The sequence below is a fragment of the Parambassis ranga genome, chromosome 9 (genome assembly GCF_900634625.1).
Source record: "Parambassis ranga chromosome 9, fParRan2.1, whole genome shotgun sequence".
Lineage (NCBI taxonomy): Eukaryota > Metazoa > Chordata > Actinopteri > Ambassidae > Parambassis > Parambassis ranga.
In genome coordinates, this window is record NC_041030.1 from 15,649,996 (window position 1) to 15,674,078 (window position 24,083).

Below are 24,083 nucleotides of genomic sequence, written 5' to 3' on the forward strand. Positions count from 1 at the left end.
GACTGATTCTTCATGGTTGGCCCACTTTTCTGTCATTCTTTATATTTACATGCGTTGCTTTAGGAGCAATCCACTCATTCTGTCATTTGTTTATAAGGATAGGTTGCTTAGCATTGCTAGTCCTTTAACTTTGACAATCACCTTTGCAATAATATGATCACTCTTTAAAGCACAATTTTTAAAGCTTAAACTCTAACTTTTATTTAAGCAAATTCAGCTGCTGGACTGTTTTTACACTTTGTGCTTACTCACCACAAACAGGCAATACACTAATAATACTGTCTGACAATACAAGAACATTCACACAGGCAAATGCCCACACACACATCTTTACCACAACTTGTTTTCTAGAGACCAAAAGTGTTTTTGCTTTGCTTTTTACTGACAATGTGTTTTCTAAGGATTTGCTTCTGTGAACCCACTCTAACATCAACTACCACACAAAAAGTACACAAGCCACCACTTGAAACGTGCACCAAGGCAGAAGTTACATTTTGCCAATATCACACACTCTGTTTGTCATTGGCTTTTAGAATAAGAGCCTCAGTAGTGACTACACATTGCTTTTACCCCTCGACCCCTACAGCAGCAGGCAGAACTATGAACTATTCAGCACACTTCCTGAGCCAGCAATTTTCTAGCAATTTCATCAGAAACTTTTCTTCTATTGTATAAACAGCAAAGCTTTGCTGATCTGTACCTTTTGGAGATGGAAGTCCCTCCTCAGAGACCCCAGCCCCAGCTTTCCTGCCTCTCTCACACACACACACATTAATGCAACACAAACAAAAGACAGCTCCCGTCTATCCCACTGGCCTGGAAAGGGTCATGGAGGTCACACTTCCTGGGCCAGACTGCTCCCAGACACGATAGCTGAGCTCAGTGTCACTCTACCTTACACCGTGTCAGCGTGAAGTGACAAAGCAGACAAGACAGCCTCCTGCTCCAACTTGCTCTCGCTCCTACAGTAATTCCCTGTTTGCGAAGCAGGCGTGGGATGCTGAGTGTGAGCTGGGATGAAAGCTGGAGCAGGGGTCTGCAGGATGACAATGGATGGGGCAGAAGGCCAAGAAAACTGGGACCTGCCGGCCTGAGTTCCTGTCCCATCGGATCAGAGACATTTTAGATCTGTTCCTCATGCCCGCCTTCGACCTAATGTGGCAAAGATCGCTGTCAGGGTTAAAGGTCAGTCCCTCTGCATGCTTCTATTGACTGATGCGTGTAAAATTCACATGCGTGAGAGTTCACGAGGTTCCCAACAACAGCAGGAGAAAAATAACATGAACAATGCCTTCATGCATATTAAAAATATACTTATATGTTTGCAAATTCCCCTACAAGCATAGCAAATAAAAGCAAGACCATAAATAAAGGACTAATCCCTTCCCATCCCTCGCTTTTGTCTCTGCTGACCCAGAGAGCTGTCAAAAGAGGAGAAAGGCCGTCAAACACGCCCACTGAGAAAGCTGACATGGACCAGTAACCATGACCTGGGCCTGAGGACAATGAACTGGTCAGAGGGAGGCTGAGACGCATACCACACCAACCAAAGGTGAATAACAAACAAAATGAAAAAATGACCCAGTTATAGTGGAGAGGCAGTGAGAAGAAGAAAGATGGAAGAAGGCAGGGCAAAGACAGGAAGCAAAATAAATAGTAGAGTGGTATATTCAACTTTAACAGGGATAGACTGGATCTACCTGAGTGGGATCATTAGTAAGTCAAGTGTGGGGACCTTTAATAGCACTCTGAGTGATAAAATCAGCATCTATATTTTGAATTATATAAAAATACAGCTGATATTTTACCACAAAAGTGACTGACTATAAAGAAAAGAAAAAACAGAGCAAAGTAAAATAAAGAAAGGGAGAAGGAACAGGGAGGAAGGGAGGTAAAGCTGGATGGAGACAGCAGGAAGACAGAAAGGCCAAAAGACAGAACAGAGAGCGGATTAGAGGAGTGTCATGGCCCTGAGAGTTCACCATGCATCTCGACCCAATATCCTCTGCTCTCACCAAAGATAATAGAACGAAAGCAAGGGAAACCACGGGAGGGAAAGGGAAAGACACGAACACAACAAGCAGATGTGTCGTCTGGCTCGCGCTTAAATTAATCCTCCTCCCTCACCCTGCTTTTTTTTCCTTTTATCAGTCAGTACAAAGGGACCTGCTTGTGCTTCAGGTCCAGACAACAGAGGTGGCTGGACGGCAAATTCAAGACCTTGCTGAGAGACAAGACTAAAAGGGGAGGGGGGGGAAATAGGGGATTTGGGGAGATGGGTGGGGAGAAATGGGTGAGTATTTGCCTACGTGCCAGGTCAGCCAGGGTCTTATGGCAGAGAGAAGATGGGAGATGAGAGAGAAACAGTGAAGGTTAGGGGTTTGGGGAAGCTGGCTGCTCACTGAACACAGAGAGAAGAGAATCAAACACTGGCTCTCACAGAGCTCAGACACTCTGCTAAGCCCATGAGTGTGTCTGAGCTGGAAGAGGAGAAAGGGAGGAAGACAAGCGAGAGATAGACACACAAGAATCTTGAGTCATTTCCAAACTAATTTTTCAACTTAAAACTTTACAGACATTAAAGAGTATAAGGAGGTACCACTGAGGCCAAAACTTAAACAAAAACGATCAAACAAAATCTTCTTCTGGACACTTCTTATTAGTACTTAAGTACTAGAATAAGAAAAGAATAAGAAAATGTTTCCACTGCATCCAACAAAAATGAAATATGAATGAGTATATTTTTCGGGAGTTTTTCAAACTCTTATTCTATCAATACATAATTCAAAAGTACTGTGAATTTATGTCCAGTCTCTATTCCTGCAAATTTAGAATCAAGATAATGAGCAACACATTTTTTAGCTACAGCAATAAAGAGCATTGGGTAAATTATATTATCGAGAATATGTGGAAAATAATGGCTGACATGCTGACAAACCGCTCATCAGACAAACATGTCTTTGATACCAAACATCAAAGAGGACTAGTCAAAACAATGCTGGAAAGAGTGACATATTTAAACCAGATTCTACAACTGTGAATGTTCATGTGTGTTTATGCTCTTGTGTGTGTGTGTGTGTGTCTGTGTGTGTCTTTCATGCATGTCTTCTCCTCAGTCTGCTTTTAATAGATATCATGAAACCATTTTTCTTATTTTTTTGCCTCTCGCTGCCGTCTGAACAATCGCAACAGTGGAACCCTGTAGCAGATAGCCGGTCTTGATTGGTCCCTGCGAGACAAGCTCAGTAAACCCTTTCCTGGGGACTACTGGCCCCAAAACCCCATCACAGGATTAGGGTGTGACCTGTAGAAAGGCAGCAGATGAGCAGGGATGGACACACACTGAGCTGGAAAGCCACAGGACTCTTGGCTACAGGACATCTAAGCCTTGAAAGAGGCCTCAGCACAAGCCAGCATATCTGTGTGTCCGTGCATGAGTCCAATTACTAAGCTGTGTTTTTCGACTGTTTGTAAGGAGGTGGCCTCATGTGCCACCTGTTTTATTCCTGTTTTTATGCCTTTATTACTGAGTTGACAGCCGAGAAATGGTAGGAAGTGAGAGGATTTTGAGACTGTACACGACATGCAAAAAAGGTCATCCAAAGGACTCGTCGCGAGGACACGATCGAGGATATGGTATACCAAGAAGAAGCAATGTAGAAGAATGAGAACTTTATGAATAATCCTGTATCAATATTAGGCGTTACTGGGCATGGTGAGAGATATAACGCCTAACGGACAAATGACGAAAAATAAGATGACATTCACTTTTTTGTCTTCATCTTATGTGCACATTCCAAAATGCAGGTATTGTCACAACAATGTGACATCCTGTGACAAAGAAACTAAAGACCAACCGATCTGTCTGGTTTTCCTTTTGGAATGATGTTTACTGCCACCTGCTGGTTTGGAGAGATTTCCTGATAGGCAGGTGCAGAACATACAGTAGATGAATTAGTTGACAGTCTTTGTAATGTGGTTATCTTTACAGCTCAGAGCAGGGCCACGGGCTGCCTTCACCTCAAGACCACAGCTATCGTTCATATATACGTTCTCATTTACAAAAACTGATTCCATAATAAGAGGAAAATTGGTGGTACTGTTTGGGTGTGATAGCTGAAGCTGTATGTGCTGAGACATTTGCGTGTAGCATTTAAAAAAATGACAGCTTGACTAAATTGAACTTTTTTTCTCTGGGGGATGAAGCAGTTTTCTCAGTTTGTTGGCTAAATGTCAACAAAATTATACAGTGTGAACCTTTTGCAATACACAGAACTCTGACAAAACATTTCTTAATCACAGGCTCCAAATGCTGTTTACTTATCTGCATGTAAAACCATTTGCACTCTGTGTAATGTACTGCTCAACAAACATAAAACAAGTCGGCAGATTGTGCCGCTTCCCTCTGGAAAATAAAGTCAGGCCACTGCCAGATATCAACAAGGACTAAGAAAAGGCTTTCTTCTGTTGTTAGAGGAAAACTTTGATCAAAGTTATTTCTCCTCATCCATCTCTGACTCTCCTGCCCAGTCATAAATCATCTTCACTGTGCCAACTGTCAGGTTCAGTCCCATAGCCGTGAAGAGCTAATTCACCCGCATAACGCTCTGAGGCGATCTCTGCTCTGCTGCTTTAGCACGAAACAAAGAACTACAAAATCATTGCTCCTTTTGGACTCACATAAGTGGTCTCAACCAACATTTGTAAATGATTTAACATGACTTTGATAAATATTATCCAAATTACTTGACACAAGAATTACAGAGGAAACATGTAATATCTGTCAAACAAGTCAACAGTCGTTGTACATCGGGAGTTAACAACTTTGGTTACCACAAGTCAAAATGATTGATTCCCAAGTATTTGGAATTAAAGGGGACTTGCATGTACTTACACACATCAAAAAATATTTAATCTCTTTGTAAACTAGCATGAAAGCAACCAAACAGCCCTAGTTGAAGGCTAGTTGACTTGAATGAGACAAACCTTTTTAGCCTTATACTCCCATGTGGACAACAGTCATAAAATTATTCGCTTGGCTGCACTGAGTTCTGCCAGAATGTATCTGCAATGCTAATAAACTCCATCGGCGCTGGCAGGTAATAGCATGCTACTGTAACTTTTCTACCTCAGCTCAGCACAGCTCAATCAGCCCCCGCCAGAGGCCTCTCCTCTACGAGTCCCCGTGGCTCGGAATCAGCAACTTTCAATCTCAGTGTGTTAGCACGCAAGAAGACGCAACTGTACATTTGGGATAGGTGATGAGACAAGCAGACAACACAGCGTGAGAGTGAGGGAACGGAAGCGCCCACACATAGACACACACACTATCTCTGTCGCACATACAAACACACACACGTACTGTCTAATATCAGTTCGGTCCCTGACTCCCTTTAAGAGACCCGAGAGCCGAAGAGGGGGAAATAAATACTCTGCTTTATTACTGGGAGAACGACAGAGAAGAGAGAGGGAGGAGGGAAAAGTAAAATAGGGAGGCAAGATGAGACTTCACACACACACACACACAGAGCACGGCTGACTCTACCTGATCTTGCTGAATCCCATATAGCAGTGAAGAACTCTTTATTTCCCCAAGTCAGCAAACCTCCCTCACCCCTTTCCTTTCATTTACTGTCAGCTGACAAAGTATAACAAGAGCAGCTGCATACTAAATAATACTATAGAATCATAATGTACCTCCCATGCTCTTATTCTACCACATTATGAGGCAGAAATCGGAATCATCATACAGACTAAGGTGATAAGGATAAAAGTCCAATGCATGGGAATTTTAACTTGGGAATTACCCAGTGGCAGGATGCAGTATAATAACACTACAATGACACATTTGTGAAGAAAACTTTTAACATTTTAATCTAAAACCTGAAAGGTAACACTGTGAGAATTTCAGCTGCGAGGTACCACCAGTCTTTAATACTTGTGGTTTTATTACAGCATCATAAAAAGGTTACTATAATGACCATTGATTGACTTTAGAATTGTCAGAATTTATATAAGTTTTTTTTTTAACCAGCACATTGGTTATGTGAACTTTGCTCCCATTCTTCCCTTAAGATATGAACACAGTATTAGAGACTTAAAGCAAAGGAGGGAAAAGAACTAGCAGGATCTGACAGGATGAAATGGAGGATTGCATGATCCTCTGCAGATGTTAACATCTCCCAGTAAGGCTCCTACCTGGCAGAAGAAAATAATCTGCAGGCGATAGCATACATATCAGAGAATCCATGTGAGTAGAGCAACAAAATGACAAGTTTGTTGCTCAGTTTTTGTTAAGTCACTTTTAAAAACATGAGATTCCTTGTGATCGATTGCATAGAGAAAAATCTGACCATTGATCAGTTTAACAGCAATGAATAATGGCTGATTCTAGCAGACCCTCCCACTGCATTAAAATTTCATCTTTTTAAATATAATTACCACCTAAATATACCATAAACATCAACTATTCCCAACCTGCCTTCTTCTGCAGGATTTCTGTTCCGTTTCTGTTCCACCTGTAACCAAAGCGATTCACCTTACTTAAAAATCCCTTCATGTCGTCTACACAAGCTGCCAGACTCTCACAGTAGTGTGTGAAAGTGACTAAGAAGGCTTGGATTCACACTACATCATCTTCTTTTGATACAACCCTGGAGGAGAAGGAAGGAAGGAAGGTATTCCTGACCTAGTACCACACAAAAAAAAATCCCTCGAGCCCAGGTAGGCCCCTCTACAGTCAACAAAGACGTCCCCTGGCACATTCCACTATTGCCCCACAGAGTAAGGGAGAAATTTGAAAGTGTGTATATATAGACTGCCTGTATCTTTGTGTGTGTCTGTGTGGTGCTTCCAGTCGTAGTAATCCCACGCTTTTCTGGCACAGCTCCAGCAGACATGGGAACGCCACAATGGATTACTCATGGAAGAGAGGGATTTACAGAGGAAGAGAAAAAGATCAATGGAGCAAGGTACAGTACAAAAGGAGCCAGAGCAAAGAGTTTTCTGAATACCATTAGCCTGTTTCCGCACAGGCACAGACAAAGAGAGGTAATCAGTTTAAGATTACCAATATTATCAATATAGTTCACTTAAAGTCAGTCATGAGAACCAGAGAACCCTGCAGAGCTGCTAAAAGGCTTCTGTTAAATGGAAATCCGTTTATGCCAACTAAAAAGACAAAAGTGAAACTAATAAAAAAGTGAGAATCAGGATATAAATATTTCTAGTTTTAGCATCTTACAATATATCTCTAAATTAAAGTGTGTCCTTTAGGCAATGCTTTAATTAAACCTTCTGGCCTTAGGGCTCACCTGTGTGCACACCTGATCCAATTACAGCACAGTGAAACAGTGCAGCCATTATAGAGCGTTCTCACAGCAGATATGTTAAGGAAAACACACACAGCTGTTATTAATAACGCTAACAAAGGTCCGCTTCCATTACATTTCCCAGTAAGCCACTTCACTCAAAGGGGGGGTGCAAGCAAAACTGCATATCTTTATAACAAATGCAGTGAAGCAAACAGCATTCTTATGAAATAGCTATAAGAGCCCTTTTTTAGTCCACATAGTCCACATTGTGTTTCCTGTAAAAACAGGGGGCTAGCGTGGTTGCCTCCATCTGAAAGAAGCTAGTCTGCTTTGATTACCCGGGCAAGTCGCACCCATTCACCATGAATGGGCTCTCCAGAGCTGGTGTTCAGCTTTTCCTTCAACGTTAAGAATTATGCTGTCTGTTGTTGAGGACTTCTGGCATCCACCATCACACAGACCTGTTGTACAGGGATGAAATTGACGAAGAAGACAACTGTGTTGTTATATTTTTTCAGAGTGATGCCATACATGTCTGAGCCAAACGAAATGTCAACAATGTTTGTTCATGAAGCAAAAACAAAGAGAACAAATGGACATAACAAAGAAGAAAGCGTGTATCATACTCAAAATTATCAGTCAGTATTTTTTGGTATGCAATTACAATCTCTAAAATACTATTGGACTTGTCATGTGATTGTTTAACCAGATTAAAGGGGACAAACCTTCAGCATTGGCACTTTAGAAATGTTACATACTACTCCTTTACAGCCATATGTTAACCAGCCTGCTCTTACCCACTCATTTGACACACAAGCACGCAGCACCATCCTATCCCTCCAAGGCTCAGCTACTCTCCACCTCCTACCACAATGACCTTCACCTGTCACACAGCCTTCATATTTACAGCCACTACGGCCCATCTGCCCACACTGAGCCCTGACTGTCAATCAGCAGCCAGCCACCTCCTCCACTGCCAATCCATCAACACGCAGAAAGCACCAGACCACAACATCTATCATCAACACAAACATCAACAAAGAGTGCTACAGCATATGATGGCTTAATAGTAAACAGATACCTACTCAAACTTGCAAGTAGTATTAATCCGCAGTTTATACAGACCCACAAGCCAGTGAATTACAGAGGAGCTACTAATCAAAGGACTAATGAAAACAGTCAGCGTCTGAACACCGCATACCATTCATTGCCTAACGTTTTATTACACACAGCTCAGAGTGTCTTTTTTAATTGTAAGTTATGAAGAACAGATGTGGAAACTGAACGGCCACACCTTCAGTTTGTCTAATCGGATGCAGTCACTTTTTATTAGTTGTTATGTTACTCCTGTCAGGACACAGAAAGGTCAGACACAACTTTATTTTACGCAGACATGTGCACACACCTATGCTTCCAGTAATGGCTCATATTTCCATCCCTTCATCACTGTCTCAAAAAGTGGGGCAAATGCTCCAGATAGCACCGCACACTAAGAGCTTTCTCTCTAACAGACACACACACACACACTCCCCTGCAGGTAGTACCGCCCGGGGTCACTGGATTCAACCCCCCTGCATCTCAATGACAACCACACATCCACAGGGATTTATCTAAATGCAAATCAGCTGTCTTCACTCAACAACACACACATAATTTACTTTGCATGCCCCAAAATATACCAGGCAGCTGCATACAGTCGGCCAGACAGGCAGTCAGGCAGCTGGGCAGCCCATCGACACTGCCTTCCCTTTCATCTGTGCCCTCTGGAGTGCACTCATTTTTACCAAAATTACTTTTAATTGAAAGCTAATTTAACCAAGCCACATTCATGAAGGAGGTAGATCGGACAGGAACTGAGGAGGGAAGCAAAGGGAGAGGAGCAGAGAGGGAGGAAGATTCAAGGACAGGAGTGGGAGGCAGAACAGGAACTGGAGTGGCAGGTGACAATAAAATCTGCTGTTTGTGTCATTCTCACTCTCAAAGGAGAGACGCAGCATGAATGACAGGGAGAAGACAGAGAAATGTGAGGAAAAACCAGATAGAAATGTGTATGTTCACTTTGTTGCCACGTATATTCAAAGAAAAATATAAAAACTTTACAGTAACAGAAAAAGCTCTGATATTTTCACCACATGGTCTGTATGAGGCAATTCAAAAATCCTAAACAGTAAACAAAATGGATGTCACAGGAATCCCTGTGATAAAGCTGTGGGGTCCACAGAGGAGTAAGGCCCTGTGACCTGTGATGTAAACCATGCTGTAAAACGATCTCTCCTTCAAAGGTTATCTGAGGTCTTGACGATGGGGAAACAACCTTCTTCATACCGCCTGATGCTTTCTCCACTTCTACATAGCTGTTAATTAGTTCAGCTAAGTGCTCCATTAATCGATTGCTTGTCTCTATGCTCTCTCATAACGGTGCTGCGCTTTGGCAACACCAGGCAAAGAAATGTGAGGTTCAGGAAGTCACACCTTTCCACTGGTGAAGCGCTGGCGCTAGAGAGAAAGAGGAAGCAGAGAGTAACATACAGGATATACAGGAGTGGATGCCGTACTGATGATAACTGAGAGGAGGAAAATTGATGCAGAGATAGCATTACTGAAATCGATTACATTAACACTCCAGTCAAGATGAAGAATATTTGGACAGGCAACACAAATTAGTAATGGGCTTGAACCAAGATGTTACAAACTAAGATGTACCAGCCAAAGTGATACGTGTAGTCTGCATTTAATCTTTTTGAGCCATGTTAGAAAACATAAATCACTGAAATGTTCTAGTATAACTTTAGTTTAAGTCTAAAGACACAAGTAGGGGATGAACTGATGGTAAAAGAAGAACAAACTATGACAAGTGATGAAGACACAACATGCTGCTGGTTGCTGAGGCACTTCATCAGAAGACAGGCACAGAAAAGCGAAAACAAAAACTGTTACAGTAAACAACCTGCAATATACATATCAATTCTTGCAGTCATGCTGTTCACCGAACATATTTACATGTATCTGTCCTCACCAAAGTAGTGGTGCCGTCCTGACACAGGAGAAAATACATACAGTGTGGTTATGAGTAAGATGCATGTTAATTTTTCTACTTAGCAAAGTTTTGTTCTTGAAACAGAGAAATTCACAAATGTGAAAAAAGCTCCCAAATTACTAAGCAGCTACTTCATTCTTTTTTTGTAAACACAGCTTTGTGTTGCTGATTGCCTTTCAAAATTATAAAGCAGCTTCCTTTTTTTTCCTTTTTTGTGGCCAAACACAAACAGCATAATGTAGGAACACCCCACCAAATTCTCCCAGTTACAGTTTCACAAATCCTCCGTTTAATTTGTGAGCTGTATAAAAGTTTATGTAGAGAGTAAGAATGTTCTGATATGCAGTAAGGCTCAGACTTTATTTTACAGATTTAGTAGTAGATTTCAAAACCCTCCATTACCTTCACCGCAGAAAAGAAAATGTTTCAGTTTCAGAGAACAAGAATCCTTAACTTACTTTAAGTCAATTTAACCTCCATAAAGGTCTATTAAGTACAAGGCTGTGAACCAACCAGTAAAAAAAAAATAACAAATAAGCGGAATTGGCAAGTAATTGCTACAGACAACAACTGTAGCCTGAGAAGAAAACACCACATCCTTTGTCTTATGGGATCTCCCAGAAGGCCTAGTTGTAAAAAAAACTACAAAACAGCCTAAATGAACACATCCATAAGCATCTGAAATGACAGCCAATGTTCCAGATTTTTTCTCCATTGACTATTGACTCCTGACTATAGTTTTCAGTCACTGTTCAGGAAATTGCCACTTAATGCGTCACCTTTAGCAAGCTTCTCTGCCATTTTCTTGGCAATGCTGTGGCAATGGCAACATTAATCAAACAAGAAGAAGGCACATGAGACCAGAAATGTCTCAAATTGCCAACTTTTAGATATTAATCTAGAAGACTTATTTAATTATTTAGCCAGGCCCTCTTTTAAAAAGATAGACAGCCTACATCAGAGACAGAGGGTAACAGGAAGTCAAATGTAAGAGGCAAACAGCAAAGCAAACAATTTAACAAGAGGACAGATGGAAGCAGTGTTGTTGAGTAAACAAACAGACTAACCACAATATGGACATGAATAAAAACATTGCAAAACAGGAAACAAACGAACTGTACTAAAACAGAGCCGGAAGCAACAGGGCGAGGGAGCAAAACATACAGAGACAAACTGTACAGGTGAAGGAATCAAGATTATTGCATGACCTCATTAACCCTAGAGGCTCGTTAGAGTCTTGTTAGAGCAGCATTCTCCAGGCCCATCCTCTGTCACACCTTCATTAAGTCCATCGACCCACTGTGCTTATTAAACACATTCATTACCCCAAGTATTGAACCACTGCTGCTATCACCAGCCCTGACTGCATCACGGGAGGGGGAGGCAGAAGGGTGACGTGGTGGAGGGGCGAAATGATGGGGATGGGGTTCACACACAAATACACACAGCATCTATAGACGTTCAGATAGACACACACACGCACCCTTCTGCCTCTTATCAATCATCACTAATGAAGTCAGTATTTAGAGCGGGTTTGGTCTCTCAATCATGACAAGACAAGACAGCGGGAGTAGAGGGCGACCGAGGGGAGAGAAAAAATGGAGCGGGAGGATATGGCTTGTTTGAGAGAGGAGAGGAGGAGAGTGATGGGATGAGTAGCAGAACCGTGAGCGTGAACAGGGGATAGAAAGAGTTTAAAATAAGCTGACAAAGGCAGGTAGACTTTCTCCTGTGCTACACATCTGTCTTTTCTCCAAAAAACAGGACAGAAGTGAATCCCGAAGGAGGGCTATTCATCATGATACACACAAAACGGTCCACTTCGGCTAAAGACAAGGCCTCCATCCCGACTCCCAGCTCTTCCTTTAAGTGATGACATCATTTGTGCCCTTCTCAAACAAAAGGAAAACTCATCATCAGAGAGCGAGAGAGGGAGAAGGAGAGGAAGAGAGAAAGAGAGAGAGAGAGTGCAAAGAGATTAAGAAAAGTCCAGGCATGAGCGAGGTGTCGGAAAGGTCCATGAATCATAGTGACATCCCTGGCTGGGTGTCAGGAGCTGCTGCTGTCTGGAGCTGGATAAACAGAGGGTCTCTAAAGCAATGCTCTTTAAGCACTGGCCAGGTCAGAGCCTGGCACGAGCCCTCTGGAAACAGGTGACAAAAATTTTCCATCTACCCTAGTGATCAAAAAGTTGCAAATGGCTGCAGTGGGCTAACCACAGAAACATAAAGTGTCTAAAAGATTTCTGCACAAATACATTCAAAACACTGAACATCTGAAAAGTACTACAGAAAAGCATTTCAATAGGTCGGACTTGGCAAACTCATAGAAATGTACTAAGTGAATGTTTTAGAATTGTTGCTAGTTGAGTACATTATAGAAAAATAGGCATTTAGCAACTGTCATATTTACTGTACCTTCACCCATGAGCCTGCCAGTCACTCATGATAGATTTCATAAGCATATATGTACTAACAACAGTTGGTTACTTTGCACAGCCAGAGAGTGTAGTCACCACCCTGATGTTTCAAGGAAAAAAAATATTACATGCATGTTTCTTCTGAGCTTTACCCCCTGTCTCTGGCTGCAGTCCCTTCATGCACTCAGCCATGAACAGAAAATTAATAGAAATGGAAGTCACATTCACATTAACATTCTTCTGTGCTTCTCTTGGTATTCTGGTAGCTGCAGGCGAACGCACGATAACGTCCTGCAGTTGAGTCCTGCTACAATGTCTACAAGTGCTAAGAGATTGTGTATTATCACCGCAAAAGCTGTTCCGAGTTTCTGACTACAGGTGAGAAAACGCCTATTTTCATTTCAATAGAATTCAAATTATTTCATAAATTGCATGACATTCAGGAAGGCATGAAAGATGAAAACAACCATCCACTTTACAAACTCATATTTGTGCAGGAAATATTATGGCTTCACTATCAACAGGTTTTTAAGCATCAGTCTCCACTTCAAATCAAACAGACTTGAAACAACTTCCTGTAAATCAAGAAATAAAAAATATATGGCACTGATATTTTTTAATATTCTCAAAAAAAAAGCAGTTTGGAGCATTTTATGTATTAGAAGTCTTTTTAGAAGAACACTAGGTTGCACTCGGCTGCCCGGTCACTGCTCAGCCCCAGCTTTTACCCAGTCCTACTGCGCCCTCTGCAGGTGAAACCCATGCACATCAGGCACTGTTCACAGAGAGCACTTTAGAAAGAACGTCCAAACATGGAGCATGCAGCTGTTGAGATTTAACTCTTTCTCTGCAGAAATAATAAAACTGTTCTGAAATAAGTAAATCTAGAATCTATTTATCATAACACATGGGACAATTAAGTTATGCATCTAGTAAAACTGACTAGTACTACATTCAATATAGCAAATGAAAATGTAGGCATTACAAGATAAAGCCTGAAGCCCTGCCAAGCAAAGACTCATTGTCATTTCTGGCATTTGATCACTGTTCAACAACAGAAAGTCAGCTGTGACTCTTGTCCCACTCCTCTGCCATTCATTTGACTTTGTTTACTTTTTACAAGGTCAATACTTTTTAACATTTCTTCGAGTGTGCCGTGACCAAAGCGTTTTTCTTTCTTTTTTTAAAAAAAAGTAATTTCACCTGTGGTATTGATAGGCTCCGGAAAAAGATGAATGTTGATGCTGAAACCTTTCCCAAGGTAACGAATATTGAAAAGAAAACACTGCAGCGAGGTGAAATATCGCTTTGGTGCAACACTTCACAGACTCACATTTTTGAAAGTGCTTTCACTTTCTTCCTTTTCTTTCTCTACCCTTTAAAATTTGTTTTGTTCTTGGGCAGACGGCAGAGAGAACATATCGACGGAGTCTGTGTCTGAGTGCAGCCGGCTGTCCAAGTTAAAGTCAGTACTCATTAATGCGTTTGATTACTCTTCAGGGAAAAGGCAGAACAGCTCACACACATATACACACGCAACACACACAGAGAGCTGCATTTTTGGGGACATAGATCAATATGGAGACACTTGAAAAGAGAAACAAAGAGGAGGATATTGGCGAGAGTAATGTGCAATTAACTTAGGCTACCATGGAGAATGTAAGCAGTGCTAAGAGTGGGGAAAAGAACAGTTTAAAAGTAAAGAATGCCTTGTCTCTTTCCAGTGAGTTAGTTGTGTAGTCTTGTATATGTAGATGTAAAAAGTTATTTATGAATGAAATGTATGTCTTATAAAAGGTCACAAGTTAGATTACAACATTAATTTCCATTGCTATTGGTCCATTGATTAATCAAGTACCGTAAGAAGCTCAGGACAACCTTACAGAAGGCATACAGTCATAATAAAGAAGATTATAATGCCATATTGAGAAACAGACAGTGACACAACAAGAGGGGAGATGAGGTGAAAGGAGAGGTGAAAAATCAATATGAAGGAAAAATGTATATGTTTTAATAAAAAGGAAAAATGCAATATAGAAGAGAGGAAAGAGGAAAGAGGATTTTTGTAGGTAGGGCAAAGTGTCAATGGACAAGACTCTCCCGCATCTCTCTATCTATCTATCCATCCATCTGCTATTATCAACTAGACCTTAACTACATATGGCTACTTCTGAGAGCCATACAGACAGTGACAGACAAGAGAGAGAAAACCGAAGAGACTTCTTGATGATGTGAAAGCATGGAATTTCTGGACGTGAGCAGAGTTCTGACAGATGTAATCCAGTGCAATAGCACTTAAACTGACTAAATACATCATACAACATCTGACGTTCCACTTTCTGAAAAGTCTATAAAGACTGGAAGAGATAGCCAACACATTATTTGTGTGTGTGTAATAGTATTTGTGTGGCGGGTCAGAGTGGTTTTATTTATCTCCAATCACTGTCACATAGATGAACAAAGTTTCCAGGGGAGATTCCAGTGCAGCTGGCAGCTATTCAATTCACCCACTCCCATGTGAGTGTGTCACTTCCAGTGTTTTAACTCGGCCTTCTTGTGTGTTGGTTCAAGTCAAAAGGTCTATCCCATAATAACTGACAGCTATCATTATCACTTCCTTTGTCTTTGCTCTCCCCTGTAATCCAGCTAATTAAATCTGCTAGTGTCAATATACAATTCCAATCTGTGATTATGTTTGATTGGACTAGTGGAGCCTTGCTGTCAGTCTCTCTGCCAGAAAAAACTCAACTACTGAGAAGCTGGACTGAAACCGTGTCAGCACAGACAATGAGGTTTCATTCACAGACCTACAGCCAAACACCATTTATGCCAATGGTTCATCTTTTCCAGGGTCCCACTGACAAACACTTCCCCTTCCATCCCAAATGCCTATGAGAGAGCTGGAAACACGACATAGAAGCTCTGATTGTACATGCAGAGTGGTAATTACACTTAAATTGAGGGCGCATGGTAATCTATGTTAGGTCATCTCTAATTCCACTTACATTTCCACATTTTGGACTAATTAAAACTGTAAATAATCAGAGCACTGGGTATGAGAGAGAGAGAGTAGGAAAAAGGGGGACATGCAGTCTTTAAGATGAGTGGGTAGAAGAATGTTCCCATCACATTGCAGGAAAATTAAGTGCACACTCTTTGATTATAATAAGACGGGAGAGCAGATAACTTTTTTTTAAAAAGATGGGAGAGGAGGTTGGAAAAGCGCTTCCACAGCAAAAACGTTTGCAGATTGCAACGTGTTTAATTGAAAGGAACACCGGTGCTAAAAGTAAAAGACATGGAACGATGGGTGATGAGTGAGAGGTTTTTGTGACTTATATTTTGTCCACTGGTTTCGTCTGCGAAACTGACAGAACTCAAGAGTTAATTTTTCAGGGCTGCCTCTCGCCCCTACGGCAAATTGAAGTGAGATGAGGAAAAGGGGAATTTACTATTCTCAGAGCCTTTGCCCTTCGAGGTGGTGGAAGAGAACAGAATATGAATGGGAGCAGAGGGTGGGGGGGCACTTCAGAAGATGAAAACAAGTCTTGAAAGGCAACTGGTGCAATATAACCAACTCTGGCATAAATACTGGATGAATGCCAATAAGGAATGCTGGCTAGATGTCAAAAGAAAAGGGGTACAGATGCACCATAGTCACCTGCACAATGCTCCTAGCCCAGGGTTATCCATAGCCCTGGGCTTATCTGGCCCCAAACTAACAAACCATAAAAGAGCCAATGTCTGTAAACAAAATTTGGAGATAGACTGTAGTCAGTGTGGAGACATACTTGGCATTATATCAGTAACTTTCAACTGTCATTTGTTAAAAAAATAACTGACATGCCCTTCAGCATGAACATCGGGATATTTCAACAAAAATTCAATTCAGATTATTGGCAACTTACCTATCTGTCACAAATATGTGAGAATGTATTGCACAATTGAGAGACTACTTAAGCAGCAGAAACATGCTAGTGCACAAACATTTCCTTTAACCTATAGGTTGCGCTCCCTTACCTCCAAAATCTTTTTATCCATCTACATAGCTTTATATGGTCTTAACACAGAGAAAACAAACCCTCGAGCATGGAACTGAAACCACAACCAGGGCAAGAAGGAGGGATGGAAAGACAAAAAAAAATATGTGTGGTTGTGCACATGACAAAGACAAAGTGGAAGACCACACAGAAACATCCTGAAGCCATTAAATTATTCCATTGTGGAAGATGAGTAGAAAGCGAGAGCAGATCATCTTGAGTAAAAAAAGAGAAGACGCAAGAACAGAATAGAAAGGAGAGAGGAGACGAGAGGAGAGGCTTTACAACATAGTCTTAAGAGGCTTTCACTACAGTCCCATGACTTTACAATTTATAGCACACTAAAAACCAAAAAGTCCATCTCAACGCAGCTTCCTGGATCAGTTCTTGTGGAGAACAGGAGTTGAGCCCACACAACGTTCCCACAGCCATTCATTCTTTGCATAAACCTTTCAGAAAACCTTTTCCATGTGGCCTCAAACCTTTTAGCTGGTCTATGAGCAGCAGACCTACTGTGAAATAAGATACTCAAAGAACAAGAGCTTGAATCACCTTTTAACTTCTTCATATGTGGCATTTATAATCTAATATACATTAGACCCAGCAGCCTGAACCACAAAAATAAAAAAAAAAATGCACTTTTGGATATCACAGCACACAATTCGTATGAAGACTGTAATTACAGTCATTTTTCCTACAAAGCAACAAAATTGGATTTATCTGGGATGTTGGAAGAGAGCCTTAGGTAGTGTTTTAAGAGTAAGGACTTTCTGGGTCGTCTTAACTCCGGGCAAAGTTAATGACAATTTTAGGCCAAGCAACCTGGCTGCCTAGACATAACAATTCCCTTATAGCTCAGCCCATTTCTCTTAATGACAGGAAGCTAAAATAACTGCTCTCCCGTCTGAAAAACGACTGTCTGAAAATGATACCGCAGTGATGAAATGCTGTCTGCTGCTATATCAATCTCACCCACTGTTAATCACTAGTTTGTTTTTTGTACACACTTAATTCTTTAAAAATAGGGTTTTAACGAACTGAGCAGTTGTTAACAACTTAAAATGGACCAATTTATTAAGGTCATAATTACTCATGGATTCCAAAGAAATATTAGCAGGAAACCATTAGTCAGACAAAAAAACGATCCATATAATAATAATGCTTAGACAAACCAATTAGGAGGAATAATGACAACAAATTTTCTTTTTGTCTAAAATAGTAAAATATACAACTCAGCCTTACTTAAACAGGCTGGAGAGCAGTGACATCTAATGGTGATGTTAGGTAGTTTCTGTGTCACCTGCTGTTTTTAAATTAGGGAGGCTATGGCACAACAATCCGGCTGCCTGTCTAAGGTCATGACATGTCATACTGTATAAAATACATGATCAATACTGCTTTCATTAATCTAAACACCTGCAGGAAAAATGCTGGTTACGAGGACCAGGCCAGTTCTAAATGACAGCATAAGCCGAAACGAATTAAGATGTAGGACAACCAAACGTAGCAAATCCAAGATGCCCTCACAGAGCTCTGACAATACTTTCTGGAACATAAAGTACATAAGGCTAATCCATTTGTAGTAAAAGCACAGACCAGAGTCAGAAAGTCCTGCATGAGCAGAAATCTTGAGGCAAAGCAAGGGAAACACAACACAGATAAGAGAAGATGAGATAGGAGGAACTCACCATTTTGTTCTCTTGCAAGTAAAGTCTCTGAAGTTTGGGGCACCCTCTAGCTAGCGCCACCATACCCTCATCTGTAATGCCATAACACTGACCCAAGTGGATGTCCTTCAACTCACTGCAGCGCTCTCCAAGCTGAGGGCAAAGAAGAAGACATGATAATGATGACATACAATTACAGTGGTAAATATCTTTAAACAAGCAAAGCTGTACAGTGAAAGAAGAGTCTTGGATCTCTCGTTGTGGCTCTAAAGGCATACCTTTTTCAGTGCTCCATCTGTAAGTTTGTCCTGGTTGCCCACATGCACTTTCACCAGTAGAGGGCAGTATGTAGCCAAGGCAGACAGGGAGATGTCTCCAAGCTGCTTGCAGCGATATGCTGTATACTTCTGCAATCCTGGACACTGTGAGGCCAGGGAGGCCACTCCATGGTCATGGACCCCTCTGCAATCCGAGATGTTAATCTCTGTCACATTCTGCCTCCGAGAAGCTATTTTCACCAAGAGATCATCATTTACCTAGGGAACAAAGAGAGTTTAAAGTCAGTACTGAACCTAAACTTGGCACACAATCCAAGCTAGCTTCACTAAGTGTCTTACTTGTTGTAGGCCACTAAGGTCGATTTGCTTCCAGAACTGGAAGTCCAAGCACAGGTCTCTCCAGTACTTGCAAACCAGAGAGGCACAGAGACAGCGCTCCTTCACTGTCAAGTGGGACAGCACCTGCAGGGGGGTGAAAGAAATGTTGCTATTGTCTATTTTTGCATCTTTCTGCATTATTATTGTGTATGAAACATGTAACAAAATCTTAAAAATGAACAACCCATTATGAGTTCTCACCTTAAGAAGGATTGAGGAAGGCAGGTGGTTGATACTTAAGTGATCAGCAGCGTCAGAGCTTCTTGCCTGGCAGTCATCATAGTGATGCAAGCAGCAGGGGGACGAGTCAGAACTGTGGGGCAAATCAGCATGAAGACCCAACCCGCAGCAGCCATCTGCAGGTGAGGAGGACGAGGAGGAAGAAGACGAGGAAGCAGAGGAGGAGGACGAGGGAAGTGGACAGAGAGGAAGGTGGCAGTGGCCAGTTTCAGAGTTTTGAGGGGCATCTCCTGCACTTCCTCCCACTCCCCCGTTCTCCAGCCCTCCATCAGGAGCAGCAAAGGCACAGCGCGGCTGCTTACAAGGGGTGCACCTCTGCACCTCAGAGCATTTCCTCTTACACACCTGCATCAAGAGACATGCAGGAATCAGCCGAGTGGAACCAGATTTTCTTTAGGCATGTCACAACAAATTTGACTGTAGAGACTCCAAATGAATATCACTGGCTTATGAAAACAAAATAGAACAAGGTCTAAGCATGAGGCTTTGAAGTGTAAATGTCGCAAGTCTCTTATGAAATCTTGCCAACACAGAACATTATGTGTGTTATTTTATGGCAACACTCCCTCTATGTGAATACATAACGAAGACTGTCATTACACCTGAATTTATGATGACCTTTTCCTTGAAGGTTTCTATGCTTGCTCAGACAATTTCATGGTAATTTTAAGCTGTTAAAGCGTTGACCTATTTCAAATTGTTCCTTTTTTATTTGGAATGCAAGTCTTGATCAAGAAACATTAGTCACTGACAGAACAGACAGTCAACAGTGTCAACCATCATTATAAAACTCTGAAAAATGACCCTTCTGATAACAGAAACTTAATCTTCATCAGCTACAGTGCATGGTATTGTTGGTATAGAACATATGTTGCAACTTACCATCTCAGCGTAGTCACTGGCGCTGCCAGGCACAGGCACGGGTATGGGCACAGTAACAGAAACCCCAGCAGTTCGGAAAAGCACTGGTGGTGGGATCAGTTTGGCAGGAACAGCAGACAAAATGCTCCTCCCCTGGCCCTCCCAGATAGCTAGCTCCCTTGGTGACAACAAGAACTTCGAGCAGTCCTCAGGAGATGCTAGTGTTGCGTATCGCTCAGCAAGCTTCGATGCAGCTGCTGCACCAATGCTGACTCCGCCTACACCTGGGACGCTAATTCCGGTGATACTGTTGTGACGGCACCCGTTGACACTAGACTCCAAATGGTCGTTGTCTTCGTCGAGACCGCTGCTGTTGCTGTGGACAATGAAGCAGAGCATGCAAGGCCCCTGCAGGAAACAGTTCCTCTTCTTCTTCTTTTTGTGATGTAACTTGCGAGTCCTCTTCTTCAGGCGATAACCATTTTTCGAGAGAAGATGGCCCATATAGATGATTCAAGGAAACTCTAGAACAACAGTAAATGTATTATTAGCAGATGTATCATCTAGCAAAGTTAATCAATGATTAGAATCGAGCCGGATCGTAGCAGACACTGCATTAATAATGACAGCATTAAATAGCAGTTATGACTTCCTGAGACACTGAATGGATTTGCTATGACTGGACAAACTGTATGTGGAAAAAAAAAATCAGCATGACAGAACTGGTGATCAATGTTGGCAACAGTGGTCTCAATACAAACCTGAAAAGCCAAACACAAGCAATTTTATGGGTCTGATTTTGTCAGAATAAAATTCTACATAAATTACACCTGACAGTAAATATGTCCAATAAATGTTGCAAGAAGTGATTACATCTATTACAGTTCAATAATTCGGCATGTTGCAAAAGTAGGTAGCACAGACAACAAACACAAGAATTGATATGTGTGCAAGCAAAAACACAGCAATAATCATGTGTTCCTCCCTTCCCACAAACAGAATATCTCTGTTCTTTAACAAAGATCATAAAAAGATGAGTCTACCTCTTCATGAGGATTAAAATGAGCAGACTCACAGATACATTTACAACTGGCAGCAGCTTTAAACAAAGTAATCTATCTGCCACACAGCGTTTCTTCACAGCGGTTGGGTGTAAAGCATTAATTTTTAATATGTAATTTAGCACCTTCTTTAGCAAGTTATACACCTATACACATCTACTATATACCTATACTGCAGGTAGGTGTTATATGACTACTGTTTTTACTGTTCACTAATAAACCGAACTACTTGTTATACTGAAGTATGGCTGGCGACGCATCGTCTGGTTGTTGAAAGCACAAAGATGTAAACAGTGAACAGGTGGTCATTTGTTTAGCATACAAACGACGTGACCCGAACGTGACGACTGTGCATCGTCTTTGTGGGTTTACTGTCCATTTGCTCTAATTTAACGCAGTGGCAATCTCACTTGAAGTAAAATAAGACGCGGTCGCATTGCTAACCCAGTTTCAATTTTCTGACAGGCTAGCTAGCTCCATCAGTAGATGCTAAGTTAGCTGTAGCCCCAACATGAAACATCTCTCACCACTTCACACGGTGCTCCCACACTCCGGACGGTGCTCGCATAATACTGCTATGCTACACGGTCAAGATAAGAGCTGACAAGTCCCGACAGTAGAGTCACGGGCGCAAGAAAACCTGCTTGAACTGCAGTAGTGTTTGTCCAAACAGTGGCAGCTCTGTGGCAGCTCTGCCTCTGCTGCTGCTCTTGAGAACAACACTTCCGCACCGAGAGGGCGCTACGGAAGCCGACGATGGAGAATGAATCCCTGCTGTAGGGCCTGATAGGGGACGTGATTTAAGCATCTTCAGTCCAGCGCAGGTTGTACTTTAGTCTAATAGTTAATTGTCCAAAGGGACCCTTTATTATGGCAGATTACGGTTTATACACTTTTTGCATTATGCATGGTGCATAAGTCTTACTCACCCTATAGATAGATAGATAGATGTGGGTGTCCATGTGCTTTCACTTAGTTTCTGTACTGTATTAATAGAATGAATAGCTTTATTATACTTAATTGTTACTTTTTTAATATCCTATTTAATATCTTCCTGTCTCCCTCCCTCCCTTCCTCTCTTTTCCTCTCCCTCACACACACACACACACATACACTCTTACACAGTATATGGGCGTGAATTTCCAGCCACCGGCTCCTCCAAGCTGAACAGCAGCTCCTTAAATAGCATTGCGAATTCGGGAGCAGAAAAAAATGGCTGAAGAAGTTTCACCCATAACTCGACAAGTAACTAAAGAAAGCCGGGAATATGGGGCACCTTTTGTCGATATTGCTCTCAAAGACGTCGAAGATTGTTTAATTTACGACCGGCACGGAGTCCCGGTTCCGTTCAAGACTTTGTATCAAGACAGGAAATCGGTCATAATTTTTGTGCGGGTAGGGAACAGCTTTGTTTGGCTTAACTTTGCACAGACATATTAGGTCTCTCCGCTTAAAAATGTCTTTCATCAGAGGCTCAAGTTAAGTAGGCTGAGCCTGAAACGGTGTTTCCTGAAGGCATCACCAGGTGAGCCTCAGCCTATAGCTGGACACATGCCCAAAGAACGTGGAAGGGAAGACAGAGGGATGGTGGAGATGATAGGTGCAAGATGTGAGTTTGTTTTTAAATGTGATTCCCTACGTTTAGCTGTTAACCTATTATACGGTGTATGTTGTTGCAGAATTTCTTGTGCTACAGCTGTAAAGAGTATGTTGATGATTTGAGCAAAATACCCAGAGAAACGCTGGAGGTAAGTCCATGAGGGGGAATGCACCGGAAGCAGTCAACAAGAAGCAGCATGCAAATCATGCATTTAATAGTGTGGTGATAGCAGATCTTATAACATCCTACATTTAATGTGTGTTGTTGCAGGATGCTAACATCAGACTGGCTGTGATTGGTCAGTCTGCTCACCATCATATAGAGGTAATTACTTTACCTCTATTACCTCTATTAATTTATATACAACAAATAAACATGAAACTATATATACAGGTGTTTCGTTTTGCCTTCTAGCCATTCTGCTCGCTGACTGGTTATCCATATGAAATATATGTGGATCCAGAGAGGTGCATTTACCAGAAGCTTGGGATGAACAGAGAAGAGAAATTTTCAGACTCAGGTAGGCAGCAATAAATGATACACATTTTGTAACAGATGGTAATTAAGGAAAATTGCCTCTGTGTGTGTTGCAGCGCACCCTAGTCCACATGTCAAGTCTGGCATTTTTATGGGCCAGATGAAGAGTATATGGAGAGCCATGACTAGTCCTGCATTCGACTTTCAGGGTGACCTACATCAGCAAGGTGGAGCCATCATAGCAGGACCCGGTAAGCTCCCCCCCATCTCTCTCTCTTTCTTTTTTCACCTTGTGCTTTTATCTGTGGAAACATTCAGTCTGTGTGACTCTGCCCCTCCTTTTCTTCTATCCGCAGGCTCTCAAGTTCATTTTTCTCATTTTGACATGAACCGCCTGGACCACATGCCCATTAACTGGCTCCTTCAGCTCGCTGGAGTTAAAAAGACCTTGGAGTTCAGCGATAAGCCAAAGATCATCCATGTTTAGCCTGCCTGCTGCTTGCTGCTTCTATTTATCTAGTATTATGATCATCCTATGCAAAATGTAACTACACACAAACTCTTTCAGACATTGGCTGCATCATCATTGTGCACTGACAGATTGTAACAAGAATGTTTGTGTGCCTGTTATTATTTATTTGTATGTACTAGGAAGGGACCTTACCAAGAGGGCATTTTTGACACTGGAAACCGTAGTTTGACCAAAATAGAC

The 24,083-nt window shown here is 41.7% G+C and overlaps 2 protein-coding genes across 2 annotated transcripts in view; one reads left to right on the top strand and one right to left on the bottom strand.

Annotated features, from left to right (window-relative positions):
• The window catches only part of fbxl17 (F-box and leucine-rich repeat protein 17), a 178,709-nt gene extending 156,703 nt beyond the window's left edge, over nucleotides 1–22,006 (bottom strand). Inside the window, exons 1-6 of the mRNA XM_028413329.1 lie at nucleotides 21,822–22,006; nucleotides 20,255–20,757; nucleotides 19,334–19,717; nucleotides 19,094–19,216; nucleotides 18,755–19,012; nucleotides 18,498–18,629 (exon numbers count right to left, since the gene is read on the bottom strand). Of these exons, the coding sequence (XP_028269130.1) occupies nucleotides 18,498–18,629; nucleotides 18,755–19,012; nucleotides 19,094–19,216; nucleotides 19,334–19,717; nucleotides 20,255–20,737 (1,380 nt within the window). The 5' untranslated portion in view covers nucleotides 20,738–20,757; nucleotides 21,822–22,006. The remainder of the gene's footprint in view (nucleotides 1–18,497; nucleotides 18,630–18,754; nucleotides 19,013–19,093; nucleotides 19,217–19,333; nucleotides 19,718–20,254; nucleotides 20,758–21,821) is intronic.
• Nucleotides 22,007–22,438: 432 nt separating this feature from the next.
• Nucleotides 22,439–24,052, top strand: prxl2c (peroxiredoxin like 2C). Its single transcript, XM_028413341.1, has 6 exons — nucleotides 22,439–22,689; nucleotides 22,974–23,042; nucleotides 23,165–23,218; nucleotides 23,309–23,414; nucleotides 23,488–23,622; nucleotides 23,728–24,052. The coding sequence occupies exons 1-6, from the start codon at nucleotides 22,507–22,509 to the stop codon at nucleotides 23,856–23,858; spliced, it is 678 nt and encodes a 225-aa protein (XP_028269142.1). The 5' UTR covers nucleotides 22,439–22,506; the 3' UTR covers nucleotides 23,859–24,052.
• Nucleotides 24,053–24,083: the final 31 nt, after the last annotated feature.